The 24,600-nt window shown below is 40.7% G+C and overlaps 1 protein-coding gene across 6 annotated transcripts in view; it reads left to right on the forward strand.

The window, feature by feature from the left end:
• Positions 1 to 24,600, forward strand: part of CPEB3 (cytoplasmic polyadenylation element binding protein 3) — a 218,800-nt gene that overhangs the window by 141,517 nt on the left and 52,683 nt on the right. For all 6 annotated transcript variants that reach the window (XM_023546925.2, XM_064269571.1, XM_064269572.1 and 3 more), the window contains one exon: positions 21,481 to 21,599. In XM_023546925.2, the coding sequence (XP_023402693.1) occupies positions 21,481 to 21,599 (119 nt within the window). The remainder of the gene's footprint in view (positions 1 to 21,480; positions 21,600 to 24,600) is intronic.

Raw genomic sequence — 24,600 nt, forward strand, 5'->3', positions numbered from 1 at the left:
TGAATGAAAGAAATGATGAAGTAAAAGAGCTGAACAAAAGATTTCAAAGGGTGGCTCTAGAAAACAAAGTAAAGTATTATGATGAAACCTGCAAAGACCTGGAGTTAGAAAACCAAAAGAGAAGAACATTCTTGGCATTTCTTAAGCTGAAAAAAATTAAGGAAAAATTCAAGCCTCAAGTTGCAATACTGAAGGATTCTATGGGCAAAAAATTGAATGATGCAGGAAGCATCAAAAAAAAATGGAAGGAATACACAGAGTCACTGCACCAAAAAGAATTGGTCAACGTGAAACCATTTCAGGAGGTAGCATATGATCAAGAACCGATGGTACTGAAGTAAGAAGTCCAAGCTGCTCTGGCAATAAACAAGTCTTCAGGAATTGACAGAATACCAGTTGAGATGTTTCAACCTGGCCAACCGACTGCAAGAGATCCCTGTTTGTGCCTGTTCCAAAGAAAGGTGATCCAGTGGAATGTAGAAATTATCAAACAATATCATTATTATCACATGCAAGAAAAATTGTTCTGAAGATAATTTAAAATGGTTGCAGCAGTACATCAACAGTGAACTGCCAGAATTTCGAGCTGGATTCAGACAAGGACATAGAGTGAGAGATATCATTGCTGATATCAGATGGATCTCGACTGACAGCAGGGAATACTAGAAAGATGTTTGCTTGTTCGTATTGACTATGCAAAGGCATTTGACTGTGTGGGTCATAACAAATTATGGATAACATTGTGAAGGACAGAAATTCTAGAACACTCAATTATGCTCATGTGGAACCTGTACACAGATCGACTGGCAGTTGTTCGGACAACTTCGTGGTTTAAAATCAGGACGGGTGGGGGTCAGGAGTGTATCCTTTCACCATACTTATTCAATCTGTATGATGAGTGAATAATCTGAGAAGCTGGACTATATGAAGAAGAATGCAACATCAGGATTGGAGGAAGACTCATTAACAACCTGCGATATGCAGATGATACAACCTTGCTTGCAGCTTTCAGTATGGATTATACCTTAACACAGAGAAAACAAAAGTCCTCACAATTGGACCAATAAGCAATGTCATGATAAATAGAGAAAAGATTGAAGTTGTCCAGGATTTCGTTTTACTTGGATCCACAGTCAGTACCCATGGAGGCAGCAGTCAAGAAATCAGATGGACGTTTTGCATTCAGCAAATCTCCTGCAGAAGACCTCTTTAAAGTATTAAAAAGCAAAGATATCATCATGAGGACTAAGGTGCAACTGACCCAAACCGTGGTATTTTCAATCATATGCATGTGAAAGCTGGACAAGGAAGACGAAGACCGAAGAAGAATTGATGCTTTTGAACTATGGGGTTGGTGGAGAACATTGAATATATCATGGACTGCCAGAAGAATGAACAAATTGGTCTTGGAAGTGAGGATGGTGAGACTTCATTTCATGTACTTTGGACATGTTATCGAGAGGGACCAGTCCCTGGAGAAGGACATCATGTTTGGTAAAATAGAGGGTCAGTGAAAAAGAGGAAGACCTTCAAACAGAGGGACTGACAGTTGCTTCAACAATGGGCTCAAACATAGCAACAATTGTGAGGATGGTGGCAGACTGGGCAGTGTTTAGTTTTGTTGTCTGCGGAATCACTGTGAGTCAGAACTGAATCGACAGCGCCTAACAACAACTCTTTAGTTCGTTAAAAAGAATTAGAAAGAGAACATTAAGGTTAGCCTGAGTAGGACAGAGTTGAACAGCCCGATGACCTCCACGGATTTTGGTACCACTCCTATGTAATAGTGTATTAATATAGAATTATAGAACATTAGAGTTGGTGGCCTTGTTTTACAGCTGAGGTTAAGTGTTGGAATGGATCAGTGAGTCAGGTGTGGAAGAGAATCTGGATCTCATGATTCTGGTCCTGAAGCTTACATCCTCCAAGAGCAGATTGCCTTTTTTAGTGATTGGGCTCAGGGAAGTAAAATAATTATTATGCTGCTGGTTTCCTATAGTGCTTTGCTCTCAGCTGAAATCTGAAGGTTGACCTATTTTGCTGGACCTCAAAGAAATTTGATATTATTCCCAGACTGAAGTAACTTTGAAAATCTGTGTTCATTGCTTTGAATGTTGGGAACACCTAAGTAGTTCGCCTCAAACAGTATCCTCTTGGTAATGCCCCATCATACTGTTTGTATTTTTTGTTAAATTCCTTAGGTTTTAATTCAGGTCTGTGCCTTCTTGGTAATACCTCTTCTCACTGACTGTACTTTTGTTTAAGTTACTTGGGTCAACTCATTAGGTACAGTTTGTTTGCCATGTGATTTAGGGGCCAAGGGCTTAGGATTCCAACACATTTTGTGGGGACAAAGCTTAATCCGTAACAGTTACAGTTACTAGCTGTGATTAATTCTCTGAAGGAAAAACAGTTAAGTGCTATGAGAAACTCTAAAAAGAAGAATCAATTTAAATGGGTGAATATGGAGAGAGCTTCTCTGAGAAGATGGCATTTAAGCAGAACTGAGAAATGAAGAGTTAGATAGAAAGAGTAGGGAAGCAAGTTCCAGACAGAGGAACATTATATGGGAAGGGCTGAATGTGCAAAGGCCTTAGCACCTTTGAAGAAATAAAGTGTAGTTGGGATATTGTAAATGAAGGGAGAGAAAGAGATATGAAAGGAAGGGCCTTAAAGAAGTAAGATATATGTATATGTATATGTATATGTATATATATATATTTTTCCAAATTGACCTAGCCCCCCAAGAGAGAGTGAATGTGAAACATTTGTATGGTGCATATCTTTGCAGGGGACGGAGAATGAGGTCAAGTGAAGGAGAAATATCAGTCTAAAATACTTTCAAACAGCTGTTGATACAGCTGAAGGAAAGTCTTGCTCTGTCTTTTCTGCACTTAGTTCTTGATGGTAAGAAATCCAACTCCCATCAAAACACTGAGGAAAAGTTTCCTCAGATTGCATTCGTATGCTTTTTAGTTCTGGAATAGTAGAATTGAAATTATGAGTTCTGAAAAGAGAGGTTCTCTCAAATGTTAGGGAATGAACTAAATCCATACTCTACTGTGATTCATAATGTTAGCCAATGTTATAATCTTTATAATAGCTTGGGTATGGGTAGTTTGGATTTAGTTATTGAAAAAGGATGGCTAGAGAGCAAAATAAATGCCAAGTATAGGACCTGGTGCAAATGATCGTGCAACAGTGGAAATATCAAGCCATCAAATGTTTGTTGTGCTTCAGTCTCTCAAAATTCTATGTTCTTTGCCTTGTGGATAATCTAGAGAAGAAACCATTCTTGTTTTTGAGAAGGCTGCAGTTTCCCAGAGGAGACGTGAAAATACAGATGTGAAACATTAAGTAATGGTAGAGAGCATGGATACTGGAGGTAAATTTGCTGGACTTCCCCACTTATTAGTTGTATAACCTTAGGCAAGTTGTTTAACGTTTCTGTGCCTTAGATTTATCACTTGCAAAAGAGGGATAATAGTAGTATCTACTTCATAACGTTGTGATGAGGATTAAAATGAGTAAATCCATGTGGAGTACTTAAAACTATCACTGCACATATTAAGCATCCCCAAAATAATGATTATGAATCATGTTATATTTATAAGTCAACTTATAGTCAATGACAAGTGAGTAAAAAGTATCCCAGGCATCCAGAGGAGGAACAGGGTGCTGTAGCCTGTGCAAAACCTTGATCTTAAAAAGCTAGGTAGGAAAAGAATAGGCAGAAATTCAGGAGGATGAAGTTATAATGATTTGGATTGTTAATGTTTACTGGGGGCTTGCTGTGAACCAGGTAATGGGTTAATATTTTCCAGGCTTAATCTCATTTAATCTTCCCAACTCCACAACGTAGGCGCTGTTATTATTCCCATTTTACAAAGGAAGAAACAGGTTTAGAAGACAATTTGTTCGAGGTCATATATTTTATGGTGAGACTGGGGTTTGATCCTAAATAGACTGACCTTATAGGCTAAGGTTCTTAAATATTACACTGTGCTCTCATTCAGGAGTCCCTGGGTAACACAAACGGTTAAGTGCTTGACTACTGGCTGAAAGGTTGGCAGTTCAAACCCACCCAGTGACACCTCGGAAGACAGGCCCAGAGATCTGCTTCTGAAAGGTCACAGCCTCGAAAACCCTATGGAGCAGTTCTACTTTACACACACGGGGTTGCCATGAGTCGGAATGGGCTCGACGGCAACTAACAACAACAACAAATTTTCATTCAGGAAGAATGATAGCCCAGAAACAGAAATGTTCAAGGCCAGCTTTAATTAAACATAGGTTACATGGGAGCCTGACTGCTAGACCTAGGACTTGAGCTGAGTAACTAGTGATCAAGAGTACGAGCTCCGGAGTAAGTGGGTTGGAGTTCTCTGCCACTACTTGCATCTCTGTATCTTTGGGCTAGTTATTAATATTCCTGAATGTCTATTTTCTTATCTACAAAATAGGGATAATAATACTGTCTACTTTTGGTTTGTCATGAGGATTAAATGAGAAATTGCGTGTAGAGTACTTAGCATAGTACCCAGATATCACTGAAACTTTTTGTTTTTTATAAAGCAGCAAAGGAGAGGCTGGGTTTTTGGGTTTGGTTTTGGTTTTTAGCTAGTGTCAGAAAAACCACCTAGGAGATTTTTGTAATCAAGTTCATAAGAATTAATAAGAACCAAGCAGACCTAGGATACTAGCAGTGAGATATCACTAGAGTGGGGGCAAGAAAGGGGTCTGTGGTTCTTAGTGATAGAATAGATTCATGGAGGTGGTAGATTTGATGGCAGAGTTGTGTTAAAACTTCTTCCACTGGATGAGAGATTCATGGCACTGTTGAATGTAAGGGAGTCTATAGAGAGAAAACCAGTTTGGTGTAGCGATGATTTGAGTCAATACACGTAGAGTTTGGCATCTCCTCATATCTTGATATGAGAGGAAATTCCTAATGGGAAGTTGGAATTATGGTCAGGGAGTTTGGGAAAAGAGACTGGAGCTGGAGGGTACATATCTCTCAAGAGTCATCTTTACAGAAAGAAGGGAGAAGTTGAAAAACGGGAAATAAGCTTTGTTACGAATCAGGAGGAAGAACACAGCGCAGAGGAGATGTGGGTGAGTGAAGGACTGGAAATGTGTCTGTGGTTATGGAAGGTTAGGAAAGAAGCTTCACGAAGGAGTAGTCAGCACCATCAGATATTGTAGGATTGTTGAGAAGACCCTCATGGAATAGGGAATCACCAAAGAATCAATGTGCCCTTTTGTCAAACACTTGATCTCAGTAATTTCTCTTGTTATCCTAATTTTTTTATCCTAATTCTAGGCCTTAACATTGTAATAATGTAGTAAAACCAGAACAAAGCAATCTGGTTTTCACTGAACAAATGTTATTTTGTAAGCAGTAAGGAGAATACTGCCTGTTTAGCAAAACCAACCAAGATCATTTTTCTGTTTCCCTCCTGTCTTTATTCATCTCTATTCTTTTTTGTGTGTGGAGTTGTAATATCAAAAGATGTAATTTTGTATCCCTCTTCCCCACCCCCTCCCTACATTTCTACGTAATTTTCATATTTTTAGAGAGGCTGCCTGACCTATTGTTGCACCATAATTTACTTACTTGTTCGTCATTTAGGCTATATAAATAATGCTCCTGTTAATATATACTTGTATATGGCTTTTTCTTTCAGGTTATTTTATTTAGCATAAATTTGCATAAGCTTAACCAGGGTTAAAAAATGAAAACCTTAATGACTATGAATTTGATATCATAGGGCTTCTCAAAGCAAGTTTCTTTAGGAAGTTTATGCTAATTTTGACATCCGCAGCAACTTTTTTGCTTAGTTCCCAAGTCAGATAAATGGTACATTGCAGTTGTGAACCTACTGTTTTGCTTCTGTGTCTGGCATGTAATGAACCCCTGCAGAGCCAGGGACCACATTGGTATTAAGCTTGTGCTTGGGTTGGGCTATTTTGAACCTTTTCCTCTCAGGCCTCCTCTGTTGAATCTCAATGTTCTCTGACATCATCTCTTGTCATTCTCTCTCTCACCCACTCTGGCCACATGACTTCTTTCCTGTCCCTTGAATAGGACAACACTCATGTGCCTCAGGGCCTTCATACAGGCAGTCCCTGGGTTACAAAGGAGATCTGTTCCTAAATCTGTCTTTTTAAGTTGAATTCGTAGGTGAGTTGGAACAGGTACATACTGTTCTTATTTAGCTTCGGTTAGTCAAATACTTGTCTTTGTATATAGTATATATTTTCCCATTCTATGCATATGAAAAACTTCCAAACCATACACAAACCACTGTATGTTTTTTACACAAATTTTTAATGTAATAAAGACTATTCAGTACAAATTGTCCGTAAGTCCGACATTAGTAACCGGGGCATGCCTGTACTTCCTTTTGTCTAAAACCCTTCTGCCAAGTTTCTGAGTGGACCTTTCTCTCACACCAGATCTCTGTTCAGATGTCACTTTAACAGAGAGATCTTTCTTGACCTCCATATCTAAAATAGAAGGGCCCTCTACTTTCTCCTCTGCTCCGCTTATCCTCATTTTATTTCTTTTTTTACTGTCATTTGTTTTTCTTCAAAATGCTCACCACAATCTGAAGAATTGTGTGTATTTTTATGTCTCTTTCTCAAACTGAAATGTAAGTTCCATGACAGCAGAATGTTTTCTATGTTTTGTTCATTGTTCTCTACCTATTACCTTGCATGTCTGGCATAATGGCTGGCCCTGGGATGGTTGTTAAATGAGTGAATTGTATCTTTGCAAATGATGAGTTTTATTACTTGCACAGAAAGTAGAGGCCATCAGATTTTAGAGCTGGAAAGTGCCTGAAAGATCATACAATTCTAATTCAACCTTCATTTTAAACTGAGATTCGAAGAGGTTGTGTCTGTTTTTCTAAGAGCACACAGCTTTTATTAGACAGACTTGAACCTGGCAGACCAATAGTTTATACTGTTTTACCTAGTAAATGATAAGGGAAGTGGTTTTTATTTGTCTTGCTGGTATGTATTTGTGGGAAAGGCCCACATTTAAGCTATATAATCTGATAAATCATGCTTTATTTTCAAGCTTGTATTTTTTATAAAAATAAACATTAAGCTGTATGACCCATGGTACATATTCACAGTTATTTGAAAAGTGGCCCTTGGCTTTTTCCTGAGTGCATCTATTTGGTTGATCACACTTTTATGGCTGGGGTATTTCCAAAGAGCTGGTTTAGGCTGGGGCTGTAGGTCTGAGTTGGCCTCTAGCCTAGCGGTGGCTTAGCCATGGGATTCTGCCTTTGGAGTGATGCCATACTATTTCGGGATGTGGGTGCACTGTTTTTTAGTTGAGTTATTTTACTGCAAGAATCAGAGGTTGTTTTGTGCAAGCTCAAATCTGGGGTGTAGTTATGAATGACAAATCTGGGGTGTAGTTTTGAATGACAGGGGAAGCCCAAGTACTGGAGCTGTGTTATAGCTAGGTGTCATAAGGCTGTACTAGCTGCAGGAACTTGAACAGTGTGGTCTAGTGAATCTCACTATAATATTCCACCATTATCATGACTCACCACTTCTTTGCATGTTTGTCCCTCTCTATTTGTGCTTCATATTTATTTTCATATTTCTAGTTGAATTCCAGAAAGAGGGAATCAGATTGGAACACTTACCTGTGATATAGGTCAGTCTAATGATTAAGAAAAACAAACCCATTGCCATCAAGTTGATTGCGACTCATAGCAACCCTGTAGGACAGAGTGAAACTGCCCCATAGGGTTTCCAAGGAGCAGCTGGTGCGTTCAAACTGCTAACCTTTTGGTTAGGAGCCAGACTCTTAACCACTGTGCCACCAAGGCTCCATTCTAATGATAGTGGCCTGAGAATCCTCGACTCCTTTCCTTGAGCGTGTTGTTGTTGTTAGGTGCCATCGAGTTGATTCCAACTCATAGTGACTGTCCTACTTACCCAAATACCACAAGTGGATGGTTTTAACAGAAATTAATTTTCTCACGGTTTAGGAGGCTGGAAGTCCGAATTTAGGGTGTTGGTTCTAGGGGAAGGCATTCTTTTTCTGTTGGCTCTGGAGGAAGGTCCTTGTCTCTTTGAGTTTCTGCTCCTGGGTGATCTTCATGTGGTTTAGCATCTCTCTTCTACCATCTCTGCTTCTCTCCCTTGCTCATTTAATCTCTTTTATACCTCAAAAGGGATTGACTCAGAACACACCCTACACTAATTCTGTCTCACTAACATAACAAAGACAACTCATTCCCAAACAGGATTATAACCACAGACACAGAGGTTAGGATTTATAACACATATTTTGGGGGACACAATTTAATCCATAACAGTGACCCTGTGTACAACAGGAGACACTGCCCAATCCTGCACCATCCTTAAAATTGTTGCTATGTTTGAGCCCATTGCTGCACTAACTAGTTGAGGGTCTTCCTCTTTTTCGCTGACCCGCTACTTTACCATGTTTGATGTCCTCCTCCAGGGAATGGTCCCTGCTGTGAATATAGCAGCTAAGAAGATAAGTTGGGCATGATGAACTTTTATGTTGATGTGTATGTTTAGCATGACCCCCCTCACTGCCTCCCAGGAGAATAGCCCATATCCAAACTTGCCCGTTACTGAAACTACCAAAAAAAATGTATACGCATCGTGAGTCTTCTACTCCTGGCTCTGCACTAAGCAGCTGCCCCCCAATACTGCCAATAGTCTTACCTCTCCTGGTAAAGTAGAGGATGTGGGACTGGAGCCAGGGAGAGGAGCTGGCATCTCCTGAGCAATGAGCATGGCAGCACTGCCACTGTTGGCAGAGACTTCTGGGGCAAAGGCAGGGACAGCAGCCAGCTGCAGATGTTGGACAGGAGATGGGCCACGTGGCTCTAAAACCATGTTCACAAATCTGGAGTACTGGCAGTGGTATGGAGGAGGCTGTCATCCTCAGCCCACTGGGGCGGCCAACATCACCTCCAGCCATGCAGGAGCACAAGGTCCACATGCACAGCCAGGTGAACAGGAACAATAAGAGGCATGCGGCTTTATGCAAGAATAACTAGGTCTTTCGCTCTGATGATTCCCACCCACTTTGAGTAAAGTATGTACCTTTGAGTGGTTGTTCTGCTGGTGATCATGTATTTCTCTGTACTGGCTTGACTTTCAGTCCTTGTGGGAGTTTGTACAATACCAGCATGGTTTGTGAATTTGACACAAGCCCAACTTCACGGAATTCAGATTGACTTTGAGCCAACCCGCCAAGGAGATAGTGTTTGAGGGGTGGGAAAGAGGGCTGCTTTAAATGGGCAAAAACAGGTCATCGGGAAACTATAGTGGGCTATAGTATAACATCCATTTCTTTGTCCTTAACTTGACTAAATCTGGCTTTGGAAAGGAAAGTTTTCAAACTTTTCTTTTTCCCTGTAGCTTAACTTGAATGGAAATAAGTCAGTGTTGTTTTAAGCCAGATTCCAGGTTTTTCCACCTTCTGAGTTATGTAAACTGATCAAGTTGGGAAGCCAAGGATTTTAACCTGTACTTAACCTTTTGCAGTTTATAAGCTTTTGAGTAATATTTTGCCTCTTTTTTTTAAATTCAAGTCCTGGCTTATAGTACTCACACTCTTTAAATTGTGAATCCTATATTTTAACATTTCACTTGATTGCAGTTTTCATTCCAGGAGGGATTTACTTGTAAAAACATGGACAATGAGCTGCAGAACAGTGAGGGTGGGTTTTTGCTTTGTTTTGTTTTATTTTGTTCTGTTTTCACAGATGGAGCAGCATTCTGTTGTTGCTTTTCAAAGCTTAGCATATCTTCAGTTTAAACCATTCTATTAAATACGTCGCCAGCATTGTATTGAAGATGACCAGTAAGAGTTGCTCTTTACTTTCAAAGCATTTGTAGTTGAAGGGCTGTACAGAAAGGAGTGGACATTAGGAATGTACAGATCACAGGACAAAGCCTGAGCAGTTACATAAAAAACAAACATTTTGTACGAGTTCACACTAGTACGTGTTATCCTGTGCCCAGGCAGAGGCACTGGGACGAGGAAGAGATGCGTGTTTAGTTCAGAGAACCCTTAGCCACCACCGGGGCAGCCAATGATCAGAACTTTCTTTGGAAGAGAATAGATTTCAGAAACTAAAATGGAAGGCATGAATTTGGTAGGCTGAGGCAGAGAGAATGTTTGCAAAGAGGGTATAGTTTTGGACCGGACTTGGTAACAGGAATTGGATAGCGCTATGAGAGAACACCTTGGTGGCACAATGGTGAAGAATTATGTCTGTAACCAAAAGGTTGGCAGTTTGAGTCTACCAGGCACTCCTTGGAAACTCTATGGGGCCGTTCCACTCTGTCCTACAGGGTCGCTATGAGTCAGAATTGACTCAACGGCAACAGGATGATGATGATGATGATGAAGGCTATGAGCAGGTAAGACCAAGAGAGAATATGTCAATTGAAAGAAGTAGGAATGGGAAACCAGCTGAGGGGGACTGGTAAATTTTTAAAAGCTGAGAGCAAAGACCTGGGTTATCCTTTCAAAATAAAATGCATCCTCTTAGTCTTGGAGCCCTGGTGGCACCAGTGGTTAAGAGCTATGGCGAGCTACCGCTGCTAGCCAAAATATCAGCCATTCGAATCCACCAGTCGCTCCTTGGAAACTCTGTGAGACAGTTCTGCTGTGTCCTGTAGGGTCCGCCATGAGTCGGAATCGACTCAACGGCAATGGGTGTTTTTTTTTTTTAGTCTTGAGAAGTGGAAATGGTGGCACAGAGAAAACCCATTGGCAGCAGCAGTAAGAATGATCAGAGGAGTGTTAAAGTCCAGGAAGGAGAGAAATTCAACTGCCAAAGCTGAGGCAATATATGAGCTGGGCTGGACTAAAGCCTCATCAGTAGGGAAGCATGTATTGGATTAAGAAGCAGAATTTGCCAGCTGTTTAATGCTAAATGAGGGGGAGCAACAAGCAGTGGATCAAGAGTTAGGTATTTTGTGCACTGGCAGTTACTAGCTATATGACATAGAGCAAGTGGTTTAATCTCTGAGCCTCAGTTTATTCATCTGAGTGGATACTACTCATTGGGTTGTAAGAGAATACATGAGACAGTGCATGTAAGCACCAACACAGTACTTAGGCTTATTAGGTGTTAAATAACATTAGCATGCTTGGAAATGTAATGTTCGGTAATAATAAAACTGCCTGACTAGTTTGACCAGTTCCCTCCCACCCCTGCCCTCACCTGGTCTTAGCTTCCTTGGTCAAGCACTTGTTAGAACTGACTCTGACTAGAACTGGCAGATTGGCAGTCTTCACAAGGACCTCTTTATATAGGGACTGTGTGATTACATAAACAGAGCAGACTTTAAGCCCAAATGCCCCAGATCACAGCCCTGGACTGCAGGACATTATTTAGAACACATAAAGTAGATTGCCAGTTTTCAACTAGGAGGTGGTTCTACCCAGCCAACTTGTTTTCTTGTCCATTTCTACTTCCCTTCACCGCTGCCCACCAAGCATCAGGTCCACACAGAAAAAGTTACTAGTATAATAGAAAACACAAAGCAGGCTAGAACCAAGATGTTTGAGCCTCAGCCCTATGTAGTGAATACAGTCAAAGAAGTATGTTTGGTTCTGAAGCCAAGGAAAATGTTTAGGAAACCATGCACTTGGGCAGTATCTGCAAAGCCATCTCTATATCTTGATTTAGGCCAGTTCCTTTCCAAGAAATGTCCTCTTCCATGTTTTCATCTATAACATACCATTAAGGTCTGGCTTCTCGACAGCAGTGGGCAGTGGGTTCTGTGCCATCACGTATAGGAAGTCTCCCCCAATTTCCTTTCTCTGTGCCTTCCTCACTAATGGTGACCTTTCTTCTTTCTCTGAACTCCCACTTTTAAAAACACATTCTAAACAATACTTCTTAGAATTCTAATGTATTGTTCCTAGGTTAGAATTCTCTATGCTCTTATTCCTCATCACCTTCTTATATTAGTTTATAAATTTCTTGAGAACAAGGATTTTCTTATGTCATTATTCCCCTGCAGTGCCAAAGGCATATAGTAAGTATTCAATAAATCTTGAAGATTAGATGTTCTTATCCAAGAAGAAAATAAGAGATCCATTTCAGGGATCAGTGCTCCCTAGGCAGCAGGCAGGGGATTGATGAGTTGCTTCGTCTCTTCCCACCTACCGCCCCCAATCCTATACTCGAATCAGTGAACTCTGCTCACTGTTCTCCAAATGAGCTGACCTTTTGACACTCATGCCTTGGCTTGTGTTCTTTCCTGAACTCGGAATGCCCTTACTTCCCAGAAAAGTAATCGTCCTCCAGGTCAGATATGGCCTTTGCTCTCTCTGGCTTTCCCTGATGTTTGGATACGTCTGCTCACATTTGTTTCTTACCAATGTTTTGTAGGACTTGGTGTCTATATACCGCTAACATAGCATTTTTCATGTTATTAGTCATTTATTTACAGGCTAAGTTTTTCCAGGTCTGGGCTCTTCCTTGGCTTATTTATCTTCGCAGCTTCAGTGCCTAGTACCATGCCTTGCACCTCCTTAGTATTTTTGGTTCTTTTGAATTAAATTCAAAGGCGTGTCTCCTGAGGCAAACCAGGTAGGTCCTCTGACCTGAAAGCCAAGGTCAGAGAGAATGTTTGGAACAGACTACCTGTGCCAAAAAAAGTCTGAACTCAGACAGCTGTGGCTGCAGAAGTGCCCTTCAAGTCTGTCTAGGAAGGTCACCAGTGATCAGGGAGCATGGATTCTGTGTGAGGAGAGAGGTGTCTGTCTGACTGGACCACGGACCCTTCACTCTAGGGCCGATCTCACTTAATCAGAACCAGTCATCCCTTGGTTGGCCACCATTTTATGAATGAGGCAGTGGCTCAGAACACAGCTGCACAAGCTGGAATTGTTTCTCCCATTTGTAGTTGTTACTTGAGACGTGTAAGTTGCTAATAGCATTCACTGATTGTAAAAGCTGTTGGATCTTTTGAAAACCCACACACCTATTTGGAGAATGTGAACGTACAGTTCCCTCTTCTCCAGAAAGACCATGTGGTATTTTTTTTTTTCTTTACAAGTTTTTATTTTGGAAAAATTTCAACCCTACAAGAAAGTTGTAAGGACAGTGCAATGAATGGCTGTATATCCTTCCCTAGCTTCACCAGTTGTGAGCATTTTTGCCACATTTGCTTTCTCTATATATGTATTTGTATTTATGTTTTTACAGAGCCACTTGAGAGTAAGTTGTAGACATTGAGGCCCTTTACTCCTAAATGCTTCAGCATGTATCTCCTGAGAACAAGGAATATTCAGATTATTCCAGTAACGTCCTTTTTTTTTTTTTTTTAATCCAAGACCTAATCAAAGTCTAGCCTTGGATTTAGTTGTCAATCTCTTTAATCTCCTTCAATTTGGACAGTTCCCCAGGCTTTTTGTCTTTTGTATCATTTGAAGAATCCTTGCCAGATGTTTTATAGAATATCCCTTAATTTGAAATTATTTAGTTATGTTCTCATGATGAGACTCAGGTTAAACCTTGTTAGCAGGAATACTACATGTATGCTACATTGAGAAGGACGCAATACAGGAGACATACGATGTGAGTTTGTCCTGTCATTGGTGATGTTAAATTTGGTCATTTGGTTGAGGTGGTATCTGCCACATTGTCCATTGTAAAAGTACCTTTCTTTCCCTTTGGAGACCTGGTGGCACAGTGATTAAGCGATTGACTGCTTACCAAAAAATCAGCAGTTCGAATCCACCAGCTGCTCCTCGGAAACCCTATGGGGCAGTTCTCCTCTGTCCTATAGGGTCACTAGGAGTTGGAATCAACTCAAGGAAACAGGTTTCTCTCCCTTTGCAATACCGATTAACCATAAAATGATACTTTAAGGTTGTATGAATATTCTGTTCTCTCCAAAATTTACTTGGTTGTTTTAGAATCCACTGAAGAGTCTTGCCAAAGACAATTATCCCTGTGGTGATGATGATATTCATTTTATTAAAGTCTCATTTAATTTAGCAAAATCTGTACTTTAACACCCTTAAGAGCCTTCATTTTAAATATACAAGTTAAAAATACATTGAAAACCAACAGGCACTTTTGCTAAATATGAAAAATTTGATTGACCTAAATAAAACTAAATCTAAGCTTCCCCAGGTTATTTTGAAATTCATCATTTCAACTCTTGTAAACATAGTTTTTGGGACCTTTGTAGCAAATATAACTACCAAAACCAAAACCAAACCCACTGCATCAAGTCGATTCCGACTCATAGCGACCCTATAGGACAGAGTAGAACTGCCCCATAGGGTTTCCAAGGAGCGCCTGGTGGATTCCAACTGCAGACCTTTTTGTTAGCAAAAATGCTTAACCACTATGCCAAATATAATTACATAGGTTTTAAATTTTAGGACTAAAGTACAGGCAATTACTTCCTGCTATTAGAGCACTGTCAAATGATCACTGTCACAAGGACATTTTAAAGGCAAGTTCTTATTTATTAGAGATGCTTAATTTCAATCTTGCCATTTTTAAAAAGGTGAGGCTGTATAAGTTAATGGATAAAAGTGAGGGCTCTGGAAACTGACCTAGGCTTTAATCCCAAATTTAATCCCCAGGTTTTAATCTGAGGGGATGCTTAACCTCTCAGAGCTTCAATTTCTTATCTGTAAAATAGTAATAATAACAACAATTATATTTACTTCATAGATTTACTGAGAGGATGAAATGAGCTAACAGATGTAAAGTGTTTATTAGCAAGGTACCTGGTAATTGTAGTGGTAGAGTTGACGGTGATTATCTGTAGTAGGGATCAAGTATAGGAAATTATAAAGTGAAAAATTATATATTTAACAGCTTAGGAAACTATGTTTTTGAAAGGTAGCCAAGAATATTTTAGAAGTTATTTAATGTGTTCTCAGATATTAAAAGAAAATTCTTTAAATTAAAAAATTTGGCAGAATAAAATGAAATTATCCTAGTTAAGTCCCTATGCCCCCCCTCCCCCTTCATATTTCTCTTTTCCCCAGAGAATTGCATTGGTCAATCCAGGCTTTTCCAAAAATCCCTCACTGGTCTACCCTTCCTTCCCCTAACTTATAGGGCACCAGTGGAAAAGTAGGCAGTTTCTTGCCAGCCGTTCTACCTGTAATCCAGGAGTCGTGGTGACAGTAGCCAAGAGTTCCTCCTGTTTCCTGAGAGCCCACATCTCTTGCTGCAGACTCTGGTTCTGAGCTGAGGGCCTCCCATAGCTCACCATATCTCTGAAGCCCCCACATACTCCTCAGCTATTTGGGGAACAGGATCACCTTTCCAAAATTTGAGGAGTTTTATAATCCTGTTATCTGTTACTGGCTCACAGGACAAAGAAGAGCAGAGGGAGTTTTTTTTTTTTTTTAATTATACTTTAAGTAAAAGTTTACAATTCAGGTCAGTTTCTCATACAAAAGCTTATACACACATTGGTATGTGACCCTAGCTACTCTCCCTATAATGTGACAGCATACTCCTCCCCTCCACCCTGTATTTCCCGTGTCCATTTTTGACCAGCTTCTGTCCCCCTCTGTCTTCTTATCTCGCCTCCAGACAGGGGCCGCCCAAATAGTCTCATGTGTCTACTTGAGTTAAGAAGCTCACTCCTCACCAGTATCATCTTCTGTCTTATAGTCCCGTCTAATTTTTGTCTGAAGAGTTGGCTTTGGGAGCGGTTTTAATTTTGGACTAACAGAGAGTCCAGGGTTCATGTACTCCGGGATCCCTCCAGTCTCAATCAGACCATTAAGTCTGGTCTTTTTACTAGAATTTTAGGTCTGCATCCCACTTTTCTTGTGCTCCATCAGGGATTCTCAAACAGAGGGAATTTTATAATTTTTTAGCCAATTTAAAAATATATATATATGCTTATCAAACTAATGGATTGACAACAATGGGCTCAAACATAGAATGGTCGTCAGGATGGCACAGGACTGGGCAGGGTTTCATTCGGTTGTACATAGGGTCGCTATGAGTCGAAACTGACATGAGGGCACCTAACAACAACATCAAACTAATAGAAGAACCTGCCTTCATAATGATAACTGGAGAAGCTCTACGTGCAGGCATGTTTTTATTTAAAGAGTGTATTAAAATCAGCAAATAATCCCATATCTGAGGATTCTCTGTCTTGGTCAGAATGGCTAATGATATGTGAAAACAAATATTCAGTCCCTTTATTGTTTGTTCGCAGGAATATTCAGCCTGTCATTCCAATGACTGTAATCAGGGCTGTTCTTCAGGACATAGGTTACTTCCCTTTATTCACCAAATGCTGGTAAATGCAAAGTAGAAAATACATACCATTAATTTGAATTCTTATTTTTATGATAAGGCCGTATACAACAACTCAGTTTTAATTTTACATATTACATTTAAAAAAAAAACCAAACCCATTGCTGTCAAGTTGGTTCCAACTCATAGCAACCCTATAGGACAGAGTAGAACTGCCCCACACAGTTTCCAAGGAGCACCTGGTGGATTTGAACTGCCGACCTTTTGGTTAGCAGCCGTAGCACTTAACCACTACGCCACCAGGGTTTCCGCATATTACATTAGTGAATTTAAAGTGCAGTAAGGCAAAACTGACACTTGTACAACACCGTAGTTTACAAAGCAGCTTTACATATATTATCTCACAGTCTACATCTCTGTAAGATAATCAGGACAAATACTTAATTTCTTCATTTTATGAAAAAAAAAGCCGAGATTCAGAAATGTTATGTTAAAATTCAAGTTCGTGGTCCACCACTTACTGGGTGACCTCGAAGACATTACTGAATCACTCTGTGCAGTTTATTGTAAAACAAAATTTAATAGTGCCTACCTCACAGGGTACATGTGAAGATGAAATGAGTTAATATACATAAGGTACTTGGAAAGTGGTGCATAGTAAGTGCTCAGTAAATGTTAACTATTAGTTTTTATCACACAGCTAGTAAATGTTGGGACTTGGACCAAATTCCAGACCTTCTGACTCCTAGTCCAGAACTGTTTCCCAGTGTCATGTGGAATTTGCCTTTTAGTAAATCATTGATATAGTTTCCACCTTACACTGACCTTTTTATTCTTGAAGGGATCATTTTCTACTTAGTTTGCTTTGACCTTAAATTTCCCCAGATCAAAATACAAATGTATTTGAAGAACTCTTCCTTCCTAATTTTTTTTTTTTTTAATCCTCTGATTTCTGTTATCGTCTGGCTTTGCTTAACATTGAGGTATCAGAAGATGTTTTAATAAGTGAAGGTATCATAAAGTTGTTTTAATGGGTGATTTGGGTGTTTGTGGTGAATTTTGTTTTGGTTGGAAGGCCTGAAGTGGGAAGTAGAGTTGAAAAAATTGTTAGATTACAGCCCAGAGGAGAGTTCAGCCACACCCTTTATCTGTAGTGCTAAGAGAATATTGTCTCTACAGAGAGTGGCAGCTTGCTGATCAGGGAGTAGAAATGATTGTTTGGACACAAGATTATTTGTGGTAAAGGAGCCGTCCTGAAGAAATTGGTAAAGCATTATGGGCTGTTCCCTGGGAAAGGAAAAGAAGTTGTTTGTAGAGATTTCTCTTGGTAATAATATTTGTAGTAGGCTCTTCCTTGTTACTCCCAGTTGACATCATGGATATATTTTGAGATCAGCCTAAGTAAAAACATGCAAACTTTTGTGGCAGCTACTAGGCTCCTGTAGGGAGACATACCTCCTCCCCCACACCCAAGGTCAACTCAGATGTGAATTTGATGGGGAAGATTGCAGATGGCGGGCAGTGATGTGGAGAAAAGGTGTAATCATCCTGGTGGCCTTCCACAGGTAAGGAGGTGTAGAAGCCCTGCTCACCCAGCATGCCCTGTCCCCACGCCTTTTTGATGTGCCTGTGTAGGGTAACACAGACAGGTCCTCTCCAAGAGCAAGATACCCAGTATGCTTCTTGTGACCTTTGTGGAATATCTGTACCAGTATTTAACCTGGTAAGGCAGGAAGTTTGACAGAACCCTTTTGAGACCTCCTCTTTGTAGGAGGTCTATTTTTCAGCCAACTCATCTCTAATCTTTTCTTTGGCAAATGGAATTAATATTCTCACATTAAATGGAAACACTGAATTTTTTTTTTAATTATACCAATTTTTTTTTAATTGTACTTTAGTTGAAAGTTTACAGAAGAAAACTAGCTTCTCATTAAACAGTACACATATTGTTTTATGACATTGGTTAACAACCCCATGGCATGCCAACACTCTCCCTTCTTGACCTTGGGTTCCCTATTACGAGCTTTCCTGTTCCCTCTTGCCTTCTAGCCCTTGCCCCTGGGCTGGTATGCCCCTTTAGCCTCTTCTTGTTTTATGGGCCTGTCTAATCTTGGCTGAAGGGTGAACCTCAAGGGTGACTTCATTACTGAGCTAAAAGGGAGTCTGAGGGCCATACTCTGAGGGTTTCTTCAGTCTCTGTCAGGCCCGTATGTCTAGTATTTTTTTGTGAATTGAAATTTTGTTCAACATTTTTCTCCAGCTCTGCCTGAGACCCTCTATTTTGATCTCTGTCAGAGTACTTCATGGTAGCCGGGCACCAGCTAGTTGTACTGGACTGTCTGGTGGAGGCCGTGGTAGTTGTGGTCCTTTAGTCCTTTGGACTAATCTTTCCCTTGTGTCTTTAGTTTTCTTCATTCTCCTTTGCTCCCGAAGGGGTGAGACCAGTGGAGTGTCCTAGATGGCCACTCACAAGCATTTAAGACCCCAGACGCTACTTACCAAAGTAGAATGTAGAACATTTTCTTTATAAACTATGTTATGCCAGTTTAGCTGGATGTTCCCCAAGACTGTGGTCCCCACAGCCCTCAGTCTAGCAATATTGCCCCTCAGGGAGTTTGGATGTGTCTATGGAGCTTTCATAACTTTGCCTTGTACAAGTTGTAGTAGCTTTCCCAGTATTGTGTACTGTCTTAGTCTTCACCAGAGTTACCACTTATCTATTGTCTTTTTAGTGTTTTTCAATCCCCACCCCTCCCCTCCCCTGTAACCATCAAAGATTGTTTCTTTTTGTATATGTAAATCTTTTCATGAGTTTTTATACTAGTAGTCTCATAGAGTATTTGTCCTTTTATGATTGACTTATTTCTCTTAGCAGAATGCCCTCCAGATTCATCCATGTTGTGGGATGCTTCGCAGATTCATCATTGTTCTTTATCCTAGTTAGTACTCCATTGTGTGTATGTACATAATTTGTTTATCCATTCATGTGTTGATGGGCATCTAGGTTGTTTCCATCTTTTTGCTGTTGTGAACAATGCTGCAGTGAACATGGGTGTGTGTATGTCTATTTGTGTCATAGCTGCTATTTCTTAAGGATATATTCCTAGGAGTGGGGAAAACGCTGAATTTTTAATAGCTTCTCTGGGGCTTGATGATAGTTTGATACTGTTTGCAAAAGAGGATATGAAGAAATGATGTATTATACTTTCTGGTTTTGCAATTAGATTTTTTCTTTCCTGCCTAGCCAATCCCCTGACCCATTTAGCTTAGGAGCAAAGCCCAGGAAACAGCCCTTGGTCCTAACACTTAGGCAGCCTTCCTCCTACAGCTACATGCCCACCCATTCGGTTTGGTGCTTTCTCCTGTGTGTTGGCTTTCGCCTGTTGCATTGGCCACTCTCTGGTGTGTCTGGGAAGTGGCTGATATTTTTCCTGTTGCCTTTTCTTGGATGCTCTGTGTAGTGGGTGAAGAACTGGGGACAAAGCTAAAAAAAAAAAGTAGCCATTATTCATTAACCACTGCCGCTGTCATTATTCACTGCCCAGGACTCCAGAGAACTTTGCTTCTTGGCCAGTTGATTATGAATTAAACACCTTTGTTTGATTTTGAGAGTCTTCTGTGTATTGGAGTTCATATCCTTCCCTATCATTTACCTGTTTCTGGCGTGCAGTGTGCCAGAGGTGAACCATATTAGTGATGGTTTCCTTCGAGGTCAGTAGCAGGACAGGGAGTAAAGGTGACAGCTGAGAGATTTAGCAAAGCCAGTGGGATTATAGAGAGATTGAGTAGTTGAGTGCTCAGTTTTAGGGTGGCTCACGATGGGCCTTTGCTCACCTGCCAATCATGAATGTCAGTATGGCAGCAAGTGCTGTTAGAGTTGGTCTGTTGAACATCTGTTGTCCTCTTTGAAGTCTTTCCTCATTCTCCTAAGTCAGAGTCCTCACTCCTCTGGGCTCCTATGGTACTGTTTGTCCCCACTTATCTCCCTCAACTTTGTAGTGAGAAAATATCTTAAATGACTGTTTGTTCTACTACATAAGTCTCTTGACAGCATTACCTGGTCTCGCTCATCTCAGTTTCTTATATGCATAGATTGTAACAGTTGCTTAATAAATCTTACTGAATCGAACTGAACAAAGCTGGCTGCACCCGTGCTAGCCACATTTATAGATTGTGCACTCTGCCATGAGACAGGAGAGCATCCTTGGAGAAACAGATCATCATCATCAAAAGTAATATGTAAAAACACACCAACCTGTGTTGATTTTTTTTTTAAACAGTTTTGTTGAAATATAGTTCACATACCGTACGGTTCATCAATTTAAAGTGTATAATTCAGTGGTTCAAAATATAGTCACAGAATTGTGCAGCCATAACCAGTCAATTTTTGAACATTTTTGTCACGTCAAAAAGAAACCCCATATCGATTTTCCCCAAATACCCCAGTCCTCAGCCACCTCTAACCTACTTTTTGTCTCTATGGACTTGCCTATTCTGGACATTCCATATAAATGGAATCATATAATATGTGATATTTTGTGACTGTCTTCTGTTATTTAGCATAATGTTTTCAGGGTTCTTCCATGTTGTAGCCTGTGCCAAGCCTAGAGCTTGATGCATGTTGGAGGGGAGGTGATGCTTGTTTTGTAGCCAGTAGCATGACTCAGGCCAGTATTAAGTCAGCCTGCCCTCATTAGAAGGATGACCACATCTGTTTAGTGGAAATTCCATAGAGGTGTTCTGAACTCGCTCCCCTGAGGATTATGAGGAGTAAGCAAGGTGTTATGTATTATGAAGAACTACCGCAGTATCAAAGGGAGCCCTGGTGGCACAGTGCTTAAGTGCTTGGCTGCTAATTGAAAGGCTGGTGTTCAAACCCACCAGCTCCTCCGCAGGAGAAAGATGTGGCAACCTGCTTCCGTAAGAATTACAACCTTGGAAACCCTGTGGGGTCATTCTACTCCATCATATAAGGTTGTTATGATTCGGAACTGACTTGACAAAAACGGGTACCACAGTATCTGGCACATGAGGGTCTCAGTGACTTTTACTTCTCCTTTCCTCTCCTGTGTCCCATTTGAAGTTCTTAGATTTTAGTAAGAACTTTCCAAAATGAAACAACTGATATATTTTAAATTAGTACTTTGAGTTAATTTACTGATTCCCCTCCCCTTGTTTTTTTTTTTTTCTCCCCAAGGCTATGCCTTTCTGCTGTTCCAGGAGGAGAGCTCAGTACAAGCTTTGATAGATGCCTGCCTAGAAGAGGATGGGAAACTGTACCTGTGTGTGTCCAGCCCCACCATCAAGGATAAACCGGTAAGTAATATGCAGCCAGCTGTTGCTGTTCCAGAGCACATATGCGATTGGAATAGCTGATCTCCTCCTCCTTGTAATAGGAATGCCGGTAACCTGGATCCTCTTACCCAGGGTGACCTTGATATGCAGTAGAGCTAGACTGTCATTGGTGTTGGGAAGCTAATAACAAATCATTCAGTATTTCATTTTGTACCTTTGGGACTTTATATAAACAAATATGCCTTTGTCTTTCACTTTACAGCTAATTCTTATTCAGAAACTCTGAATTGAAGTAAATAATGCTCTTAGTGGTTTTGGCAGCTGGTTTCTGTCATTATTTCAGACCAAGGGCAGGGTAATGCATTTTTAAAAAGATCATCATCATCAATGTTTGTGTGCCTTTGAATGCAAGGCATTGTGCTGGATGGTATTCACAACTAGCTAAATGGAGCCTTCTAGGCCAGGAGCTTACATTTTAAAATGAATGCTTCAACAGGGCAGGAGAGTGGAAGGGCAGAGAACATGGAGCTGAAACTGTAAATAAAAGTACAGTCATGCAGAGTTTATGGTTAGGAGTTTTGGCTTCTGAGCCAAAAAGTGTGAATGAGTGTGTCACTGGGCAAGGAAAGAAGGTTGCTTCCTTTCTTCTGGCAGAGTTAATTTACTGATTAATTGTGTCAGTGTCAGTGGAGAACGGACAAGGTTGTGCGTGGAGGAGAAGAAAAGATTGGTTAATGTGGCAGAAGTAGGGAACTATGAGAAGTGGTGGGGGTGAGTTTGTGTGTCAAGGCTTGTCCAGGAGTGAAAAATAGAGTAAAAATAGTGATGTGCCGTGGGCGAGAGACCAAGGCTATATACCATGAGGCCTGCAACTGCCCCTGTAAGACTTGTGGGTAAGTCCCTGCAGGACAGAGGTCTAAGGCTTGCTTGGCAGCTAGGCTTTTTTCTCGGAAATGTGCATGGGGAGAGAGTTGGGATCTGGCATAGAAATTCTCAGTTTGAGCCTTGAACCTAGCATTTACAGATCTAGTTGGCTCTGAATAAGTCACCTAATTCTTGCTGAATCTTGGTTTCCTCAGCTGTAAAACAGGAGAAATAACAGTTCCTCTCAGCTCTGCTGGGAGACTCAGATAAGGAAAAAATGAATGTGAAAGTATTTGGTAAAGGTCAGGCACTTGTGCAGATGTAACTGGCTGTTGTTATCAGCCTATATCGTGCTGTAAGAGCGGGGGAGGGGGGTAAGGTTAGAGTTCAACTATGAGATCACATCTGTTGGGAATCATGGTGACTTTAGAAGAAGGCATACAGTTGGTTACAAAAGAATGATGCCATCTGTGAAGGAGGCACTGGGGCATTTAAGGCAGTAGAGGAGTTACTAAGGAGTAACTTTAGGGACTTATAATAAGTCTTAGTGGAGTAACTAACTGAGGAAGAAAAAGAAGCAAGGATTTTAGCAAGAATGAAAGTGTCACTGTAATTTTCGAATTCTGGGGCCACTGCCAAATTTTGATAACAATAGTGATGATGTTGGATACGGTAGCTATATTGGTGGGGAAAACAGTAGGTAAAGAGTAGGGACCCACTGTTAGCTTTAATCTTTAAACAGCATGGGGAGGCTACAAGTGATGATGGGGACATGGGGACTGGCTAGAATGGGATTGTGACGTGTTTCATCTGCATAAATAATTAGAAAGCCAAAATAAATCCTCCAAGGCCTACTGGAGTATTACCAGGTTAGAAAGACTCTACCTGATCTGGCAGGGTCAGATGTCTGAGAGGTAAATGGCCAATGACCTCCAGAGAGCCTCTGCTATCGGCGTTATCAATGGAAGGGGAACGGTAATGAGCTAGGAAGGGTTAAGGGGTATGGGTCAGGCACTGTAAGAAAGGATTAGAAATATGTTTTTATCAGCATAGAGGGTAAAGGTACATATTAAGAGTAGGTTAAGAAACTTGAACTGAGGGGAGGAGAGTGGAGATGAGCAGATAGAGTTTGTGTACCTTGGAAGGATCATGTCACTGGCTCTGGGGGAGAAGGAAGATAATATGCTGTCTCAGGGCAAGTCCTCACCTGGACTGAACATCTCTTGAGAGGGGAGTAAGCAGTGATGGTTACAGATAGAGGTGTTGGATGTTTTTACGCTAAACAAATATATTACCCTTGGCTTGAAGGACTTTTGAAAATAATTAGTTTAATTATCTATTTTGGAAAAGTTTTTGGAGAAACTAGTTGTTGGTATTTCTGCCTTACTGCAGTTTTCATTTTCTGAGCTCAATTGAAGCAGTATTATTGGAGCTTGGTAAATTCTGAATGGTGGCTGGCCTATCACGTGTTTCTTTGACCCAGGCATACTCAGAATTTCCAGAATAAGCAGTTCGAATAAAACTTAGCATTGGAAACATAACAGTCTTCAAACACCTGTAATTCTGATGAACTGGATCTCATTTTGGGTTCTAACTCTTTTGGCTCCACTTTTGAAAACTTCTCTTTCTTTCCTTTAGCTCCACATCTAGCACCCCCAGCCTCATATGGACCCACTTTCCTACCCAGGTGTTCCACCTCATTGTGGATGCTCCCACAGAAAGTGAGAGCTGGCTTGCACTTTTAGGGGTAAATGAGGAGACCTTGGCAAATCAGCCTTTGGAGCTCATTCACCAAACTTTGTGAGCTATGGCTCTTTCTTAAACCTCCTTCTTGGCTTGGCCAGCCTTGATTCCCTACCTTTCAGGATCCCAGTGCCCTCGTTCTGTTTTTTTTTCCTCCCCTCCTCTGTCCCTCCCTGGGTTTCTCCTTGAAAGTACACTATGTTGCAAAATGACCTTACAGATATCTACCTTATGTCCTTCTCCCTTATCCCTTTCCCCTAAATCAGACCGCCATTCCCTTTATCTGGTTTAGATTAATCAGATTGTTTTCCTAGTACAAAGACTGATAGCAAGGTCCCCTCTTACCTGTCCTTTCCAAAAGGATCATGTTTGCTTTTCAACTCAAATGAATCCCTAAGTAGTATATTTCCGGTAA

The sequence above is a fragment of the Loxodonta africana genome, chromosome 16 (assembly GCF_030014295.1).
Source record: "Loxodonta africana isolate mLoxAfr1 chromosome 16, mLoxAfr1.hap2, whole genome shotgun sequence".
NCBI classification, from domain to species: domain Eukaryota; kingdom Metazoa; phylum Chordata; class Mammalia; order Proboscidea; family Elephantidae; genus Loxodonta; species Loxodonta africana.